The sequence below is a fragment of the Fringilla coelebs genome (genome assembly GCF_963513975.1).
Source record: "Fringilla coelebs genome assembly, chromosome: 10".
In the NCBI taxonomy this organism is placed as follows: Eukaryota; Metazoa; Chordata; class Aves; order Passeriformes; family Fringillidae; genus Fringilla; species Fringilla coelebs.
The window spans coordinates 2,636,422-2,644,916 of NC_140036.1; the positions used below are offsets into that span (position 1 = coordinate 2,636,422).

General features: G+C 44.6%; 1 protein-coding gene across 1 annotated transcript; it reads right to left on the reverse strand.

Moving 5' to 3' along the window:
• Positions 1-4,095: 4,095 nt before the first annotated feature.
• On the reverse strand, positions 4,096-5,154 carry GPR148 (G protein-coupled receptor 148; the record flags this gene model as incomplete). Its single annotated transcript, XM_084212209.1, has 1 exon — positions 4,096-5,154. The coding sequence occupies one exon, from the start codon at positions 5,152-5,154 to the stop codon at positions 4,096-4,098; it is 1,059 nt and encodes a 352-aa protein (XP_084068335.1).
• Between the last annotated feature and the right edge of the window lie 3,341 nt (positions 5,155-8,495).

An 8,495-nucleotide genomic window follows, 5' to 3' on the forward strand; every position in this document is an offset into this window, starting at 1 on the left:
ATTCAAGTCAGTAGTTTTATACAGACACCTAAAATCACAAAGTTTGTGAAAATAATGGTAAGAACCAGCAGTGCTGGGCACTCATTTGCCAGCAGGGAGGTGGGGATGGAGACAGGAGACAACAGAAATCAAGTTTCAAAACCTTGCAATTTCCTTTCCCTATCCCAGGCTCTTTCTCATCTGCCGTGCATCACCCCTCTCCGGCAGGGAGTGACCACAGCCACAATTTCTGCCCAAGGAACACAGAGGATCAGGTGTACAAACAGGGACCAGCGAAGCACAGAGCCGACTGTCCCTGCAGGAGCCGCCTGAGCTGCCTCGGGGCAGCTGCTGCTGTTCCCCAGCACTGACACAGCCCCAGGGCTCCCGGGCTGCCCCCAGTGCAACCAGGCTATGTCACTTTCCTTCTGTCCTCTTCCTATATTACACTTCCAGTAGAAAATGACACAGCCAATTGATGGAGCAGAAGTAGACACTCCAACAGTAATTACTAAAACTGCAGGAGGTTAATTAGTTTTACTGAATAATTACTCAAATGCTTGCAATGAACTGTACCTCAGATTGAAAGCTGAGCGCTTGTTTACCTGCATGGAGATCCTCTGTATCTCCTGACAGTGAAACTGATCTCATTTGAGGCAATGACTTATCTCTGATGTAATTATGTCTGCAGTGATGTATGGCACAGCCCCAGACCCTGGAATGCAGGTCTGACTCCCTTCAGTCTGCAGGTTACAGACAGCAAACTGCACTTTAAATCCAGCTGGGAGAGGGAAGAGAGCAGAGGTAAACGTTGTGACAGTACTGGCACAAAAAAAGAGGGGGAAAACTGACCAGAAATATATATTTAGGCTATAAATTAGAATACCTTTAGTGATTCATGCTGTTGCAATTCATTAAAGGATTACTGCCCCCAGCTGCCAAATCACATGTTAAAGCCAACTGCTCTGCATTTCACTTCAAATTAAAATGCAGGGCAGCCAAACTTCATGACGTCTAAGAAGTTCACTTATGTGACCTGGGAGAGGTCGATTACTGGGCTCTGGTAAACAGTCTCAGTTTGAATTTCCAGAGCTTATGTGGAGACATCCTTACAAGGCTGGTGATCACTTCACCCAAGAGGTTGTGAAAAATACAGAAGCCTAACATTCTTTGAGACAAAACTCGCGACATTTATGAAAAACATTCTAGGAACCTAGTGCTTGTGATGTTGCCCTGGTGAGCCCTTTGATCCTATTCTCATAGGCAAATTGTCCAGGCACATGGTGTGTTTCTTCTTTGCACACTATAACCTGCTGCTTTTGTACCAAACAGCACACTAATATTCCATGGAAATAAGTTGTTTACAAGCAGTCACTTAAGAGAAATGTACCTGTCTAATGTTAAACCACTTTAAAGAGAATTAATATCAGCTTGGAGTGGTCTTTCTTAGAAGACCATCTCCACACAGCAGTGTTTTGTTTGCCTGGTCCTTGTGATGTCACTGTGGGCAGGCTTTATATATACATAAACTTCCCACAATCACTGATTCCTCCGTCTTTCAGCATCTTTCTTTATGTTACCAAAGTTCTCATTGTGTCCAGGACATGTGTATGTAAGAGAGTGTTACAGAATTGGCAACAGAATCCTGTCCAGATTATACCTTCATAATTGTCAGAGGTCAGCAGGAGGACCAAGTACTGTTAACTTGCTGTTACACAGTCACCTATGGCTCCATATAGAATTACCTTACTTTTTGCTATTTACACAGTTACCTTTACTACTTATCATGAAAATTTCCAATAGAGGTAAACATGAATGGACCTTGCACGGCCAAAACAACCTGTGAGTTATCAGCATCCTGGTCATTGGCACTGGCATAAAAATTTGGCCCGGGATATGAAAGCCTGGGGATTCACAAATACCTCTTCCATTCTTGATCTTCCCACATGCCAAAGGGGTTCAGCAGAAAGAACCTGATCCAGTCTGCAGACATTTCCCCCCATCCTTCCTATGTGTTATGGAGGACCCCTGTTACAGGTTGAATATAAAGTACACAAACATACTTTCTGTGATAGATGTCCATGGTACATTCATCTTGGAGAAAAATAAAAGCAGACAGTAAAAAGCAACTTCTAGATCCTTTTATTGAAGAGGACTGAGAAGCACAGAACCATGGTTCAAGCAAATATGCAATATTACAGTTCATTCACTTGCTACAATTTTGCCTTAGAGATACTTCTCATACAAGAAGTTTTCCTTAGCAGCAAATCCTCTAAGATGTCCCTGCTCATTCCCCCCACCTCTGAACTGGAATTTGTTACAACCTCAGTTGTGCTGATGCAGTTGTTTTCAGAAGATCCTATAAAACAGATCGCCGGGATAACCTCAGTTAAAATGAAAACACCACTTCTCTTTGAAGAGATATTTTTAACCTGCAACCCCAGAAGCAGTTGCATCAGCAAACAGGAGAGAGTGGACACTGCAATGTGAAGAGAGTAACAAGCAGTTTGGGAATGAGAAGATCAGCAGGAACTGCTCGAACTCACTTTGCTGCCAAAAACATTTCAAGTAACCAGACACCGATCTCCTCCTGGCTCACACGTACTGGAATTCTTCAGATGAGTGTGAAATAGCCAAAAGCCACATTCAGCACTTTCTGTGTATTGCTTTAAGCAAACAGAAGGTGGAGAGAGTCTGCACAAGGAAAATACTGCACAGAGTGAAATCAAGGAGCTTTTTAAAAGTCCAATGTATTTATACATAAAACGTAACAAATTCTAAAAATATTATCTTAAGAAATACAGAACTCTTTTCTCAAGTCCAAGGGACAGAACAGCAATTTAAATTTCCCACACTGATATTTATATCTAATGACATTTTGGTCTCTTCAAAGGTCAGATATATGTTTTGCTTGTCTTCTATAGGTAGGTGGCTGATCTGGAAAACCTAAAATGCTCTTACAGGATCTCATTTTTCTTGCCCCAATACACCAACCAGCTCTGCAGCCTCTCCTCCTGACCTTCCCAAGGCTTTGGTGGCAGGTACCCAGCAGCAGCTCTGACATGGTGTGGCTGTAAGCTGAGATCAGGCTGCTGGAGGAGATTTTTGTGAGGCAGAACTGAGAGCTGCCTGGGCAGAGATTCAGAAGTGGTGTTCACGCTTAGTCCCTCGCCCCGGGTCCTGTCTGAGCCACGGTGTGGGTGCTCCTGTGCCCAGCCTGGCACCTCTCTGCTCCTGCCCTGCTGCCCCAGCTGCTGGGCTCAGCCTTGGCCGAGTCACCCCAGCAGGGCCCCAGCAGGGACTCAGGGTTTGGGCTGCCCCAGGCTCCGCAGCACCCGCTGGGTTCAGCGGCTCCGCACCCGGCAGGGAGGGAACGCCACCCGCTGCCCCCGTCCTCTCTCACCCAGCAGCACGTCCCCCTCGGTAATGCCTGGCAGTGCCATGTGCTGGGCTGCCCACCAGACACTGATCTAAGGTGGCTTCCCATCAGGAGGAGATTTTATCAAACCATCAGTGTTTTGCAGATTGTCAGATAGACTCCATAAGGCAGCGAATACACCAGCACACTGCACAAGCTGAACAATGGTGTTCCACTGAGTGCAGCAGTTTCCAGAGGCACCTCTCAGTGCATGCTCTCAAGAACAGGACTTTGGATGCCAAGCTTGCAAGAATAGACTGTGTGAAAGGAATGGTTGTTGTTTTTACAGCACATTTGCTTAAGGATCCTCTGCTGTAGATGATGCTGCCATGATGCTGTCACGAGACCTGTGGTTACTCCTTTGCTTTGCATTATCTATTTTTAATTTTCTTTTCTCCAGAAAGGCATCTGCAACAGGTGGTTGAAAATGACCTTAATTCAGTATCTCTTCCAGAAGGTCCTGCCTTTCACATCAGAACAAAGCTTGGAACTTCATCCAGGGTAGCATTCACTATATTCTCAGCTGTGTCGTGATGAAAGATCTGTGGCCTTTTGGCACAAATGAGGCAGTGATGAACCCATGTCTTCTTACTATGGATTGATCACTTCTCCACTTCAGAAGCTGGGTGATTTCCATCAGTCTTGCACGGTAACAAGGTGAGGACAGCTCCTCTGCTGTGACTGTGCTCTGCACTGCCTCAGGATGGTGGTGGGGCAGGTGACACAGGGGGAAGCTGCTTCCTCCTGACAATGGATTTGAGAGAGGCTGAGATCTCTCTGTAGCGAAGCCCATATAGAAAAGGGAACAGAACTTTAGGAAGGATCATGAGGACATTGCAGACTGTCAGGGAGACCAAGATTCCTGTCTGCAGTCTGATGAAAACATTAACGCTCAAGAATGATTCTACAAAAAGGGCCAAGAGTGGAAAGAAGTAAAAAAATAAGACAGTGTTGTGCATTACAAACGTTACACTGGCTCTGGAGCAGATGCTCTTCCATATACCCGAGCGTTTGGTTTTAAAATACAGAATAGCATAGCAACAAAATATTACAGACAGGCAGAGAATGACAACTATGGCAGAAAGCCAGAAACAGAGTTTCACAGCATCAGTCCTGTTCAGAGTTAATATTAGTATTACTGGAATTGAGCACATTTCCAGGACACAGGGCACAAAGCTGTGGGTAGTCCATAGCACCAAGAAGAAAATCCCAGAGAAAGCTCCAGAACATATCCACAGTAATACAAGGCCTTTTTTAGTTCGTGAGGGAGGCAAAATAGCAATGTAGCGCAAAGGAAACAAAACAGCGATGTACGTGTCCAAGACTATTGCAACAGCTGTGAACAGACCTCCACAGTAAGCCACTGCCAGCAAAAATAAGAGGAGGACACATGCTTCCTTTGGGAGGTGTAGATGTGCTGCATTGAGAGCAGCTAACAGCGTGTAGAAGAGCAGGTAGATCAGATCAGAAAGCAGAGCGTTTCCCAGCAGCATGTACCTCGTTTCCTGGCGGATTTTAAACCGAGAGAAGATCACAAATAAGATGGTTGGGATGATGAGGACACCTGCCACGAGGCAGACAACGGGAGAGATTAAGAACATCTTCGTGTTTGTGCCTGATGGGGTGAGAGACCATTCCTCCAGCAAAAGCAGCAAAGTTGTGTCATCCAAATCTGAGGAACTGTTGAACTCTCTCTTCCTGAGGCGGAACGCGGTTCTGTTCACTCTCCTCACTGAGGCACAGCCAGGGAAGTCCATTTCCTTAGGATTTTGGGAGGGTTGTCTGACTTGGAGAAAGCAAGATCTATGCTGAGTCCTTAGAAAGGCAAATGAAGCAGAGGATGCAAAAAGTCCATGGAAGCAAAGTGATTTCTGTAGCCAGTTCTACCAGTTCTCCTCAAGGACAGAAAGTTCAAACTTGCAAGTGAATTCTGTGGTGCCAAAAGATGGTTTTGCCTAAAAAGGAGATTTTAATTTCTTTCTGCAAAATCTAATTAGAAAAGAGAATGAATCTCTGGGTGGCTTAAAAAGACCAAATCCCTCAGCTAGCTCTTTGAACAGAAGTGAATGTGTCGATCAGTTTCAGTAATTTGAGTTTTTCTCATCACATTATCAGTCCAATGAGGCAGATGAAATATTAGCCTGATTAAACAAATACACAGTGATACAGATCAACATTCCACGTGTACTGATGTAGAAGGGTCATAAATGTGACTGGTTGGTTTTACACCAATTTGTATGCAACAACACAATTGATTTGAAGTGATCAATAAAAAAGGCTCTCAATCCTGTTGTAAAACTGTAGCACAATCACTCTAGTGAATGAAATTATCTTATTTGCAGATGAAAACCATTTTTGGTTCAGTGAATCAATCCATGTTATTCATGAGTGATAAACCTTCCCCTGCCTTTTTTCATGCGTGATGTACAAATACTGAACTCTCATCTGTTGCAGCCTTCCACTCAATCTGTGCATTGTCTGGGATGAGTGACATACCCTGTCCCATACCAGCATACCCCAGGGCAGATTTGGCACTTCCAATGTCCATTTGGAGACCAAATGGTTCCTGGTTCCAACTGGTTCCTGTTTTCCTGGCCCACACACTGCTGCTGCACTGTGCTGCTTTTAGTGCCAGATCTCAGTATCAGAGCTGGGGGTGCAATGACAGAATTGTGAAGGATCTAGACTGCAGAGAAGGAACATTTCAATGGTGTGATCAAAATAAAAAGCTGATTTTTTTTTTTTTTAAGAGGCTCACTTAACCTGGCATTATTGTATTCATTTTCTTCCCAATGCTACCAGCACACAGCACTGCAGCTTCCCTCCAGAGGAGCAAGGGCACAGCTCACCACACAGAAAGTCAGAAAGTCCTGCTGTGCCACGGACATGCTGCCTCAGGGCATGCCAAGTAACAAAGCAGACAGCTCATGAAACTCAGCATCACTCATCAAATCTTGTACACATTTCATTTCCTGTCACACTGATAGCTGGCACCCAAGGAACTGGATGTTGAGACAGTTGACAGGGTGTGCCATATGGAACAAAAAGATAGAAGGAAAAACCAATGATGATTTTAAGCAGGGCATTTCAGTTGCTATGGTGTCTGGGGTAGGCAAAACAGAAGGTGATTATTTTTGCTGACTCAATCCTGCATCCACTGAAAAGTGTGTGAGCAATATTGATGTAATTATAGATTTGGTGTCAGGGTCATGCCCTGCATCTATAATTGAGTCACAACACAGGTAATACCTTAAGCAGACAGTAGCACTCAAAGCTTTGAATGATATTTTTGTATACTCAAAACTTTTGAATTATACTTTTGTTGCAAAATGGAAAGGAGAGAATGAAAACTCAGGTGCATAAATCACCTCCAACTGTAATTTCAGTTCTCTGTTTATAGTGGAGGTGTTTGCTGCCTCCCAGCTCCTGCCACTCCAAGGATGTCCAATTAATGGGCAGACTCTTTAATTTCCACTTAAAATCACAAATATTTTCCACCAACTGCTTAGGATTCAATGTGAAAAAAATAATAACTCATTGTCACATCAACTGCACACCTTTGGCTGATAGAAAAATAAATCACAGTATGGTTTGGGTAGGAAGGGAACTTAAAATTCATTCAGTTCTGGATGGGTGACTGAAGGCTCACTCTGTTGACATCCTCATGACAAAGGGACCTCATGCCTCTCTTGTTCAGCCCACACACAGAGTAGCACAGAGCCCAGAAGGCAGCACAAGTTCACAGCCCTGCATGTCTTGTGCTCAGCTATTCCTCTGCCTCCAGCTGGCAGAGTCAGCCCCATGGCATGAGCTTCTTCAGTTTCACCTGTGCTGCTGTAAAAGCCTAAGAATGCAGGAGGGCTTTAGTTTTACAAAAATGGACAAAAGCAAGAGAAGAGAGTCTCCCTTCTCTACTGGGAAGAGAGATTCAACTCCATCAGGCCTGGGGCAGGTCCAGCCAAAACCACTCCCCTCAGATTTCCACAGGGGCTTTTAACTGCTCAGTAGAATTGTGCTAGGTTTAGAAATGTGAAAGGTTGGCACACTGCTATAACCCAGAACAGGGGGTTCTGAAGAATATATGTTTGTTGTCTCCTTTAATTTTCTTGACCTTAGGAGGCCTTTCCACATCTGGGCATTTGCAAGGGGCTGGCAGCTCTGAGCACCACTCCCGAGGATTCTGAACTGAGCTCCTTTTGCTATTGCATGTCAGTGTTCAATAGTTTGTGGTGCCAACCCGAATGATCCTCTTGAAATTTCCTGTAAACCTGGCCTTAATGCTCTGGTTATTGATTTTTTAAATGCTCTCTAGTAAATTTATGTTAGGTGGACGCATTTTTTACGTATCTTGCTGAGGCAGACAGCACAGTATTAGCAGCCTCTCTTCTGGCTCTTACTCTGGCTCAATACAGTCTGTATTGATTTTCAAGCTGAAGCACACACTGTTAATTACTTTACTCATTTTTGCTTCAATAAGCATCCTGCTGAAAGCTTAGTTAATTATCTGGTGGGTTTGGGAGATCTCAGGTTGCATGCTGAGCGCTGTAACTCCTGCAAAGACTGCACTACCTTGTATTGTGTTACTGACTATAAACAGGCATTGTCAAACTGAGCAGAAAAGGTTAGAAATGTTACTGCCACTTGACTGCATACACACACAGAGAAGCCTCCTACTTCTCAGAGTTTACCTGACTGATTCAGCAAGTTGACAGGTACACTGCTGCTGTGACAGGGAGCACAGACAGGAAAGGGAAGCAAACAGAATAATGCTAGGATTTCCCCAGCCCTTCATCCCAAGAGTCTGTGTTAGATAGAAGGGGATACCCAGAGGAATGCTCACATTCACCTCTGAGCCTCACTGGGTGCCATCATGTCACTGTCTCAGTGTGATCACAGAGTCTTTGATGTAGTTGCCTATTCCAGCAACTCACACCATGTCCCAGCCTAAAAAAATCTATCCTGTGCTGTGGGTCTGCCCCAGAGACTGCAGCTCCTGGCCAGGGGCCTGGGGAGAGGGGGGTAGAATGACTGTCTCACATCTCCTCAGACAGAAGTGTTTTGGATGAGACAGGTGGGTCCAACAAATCAATATTTTTAC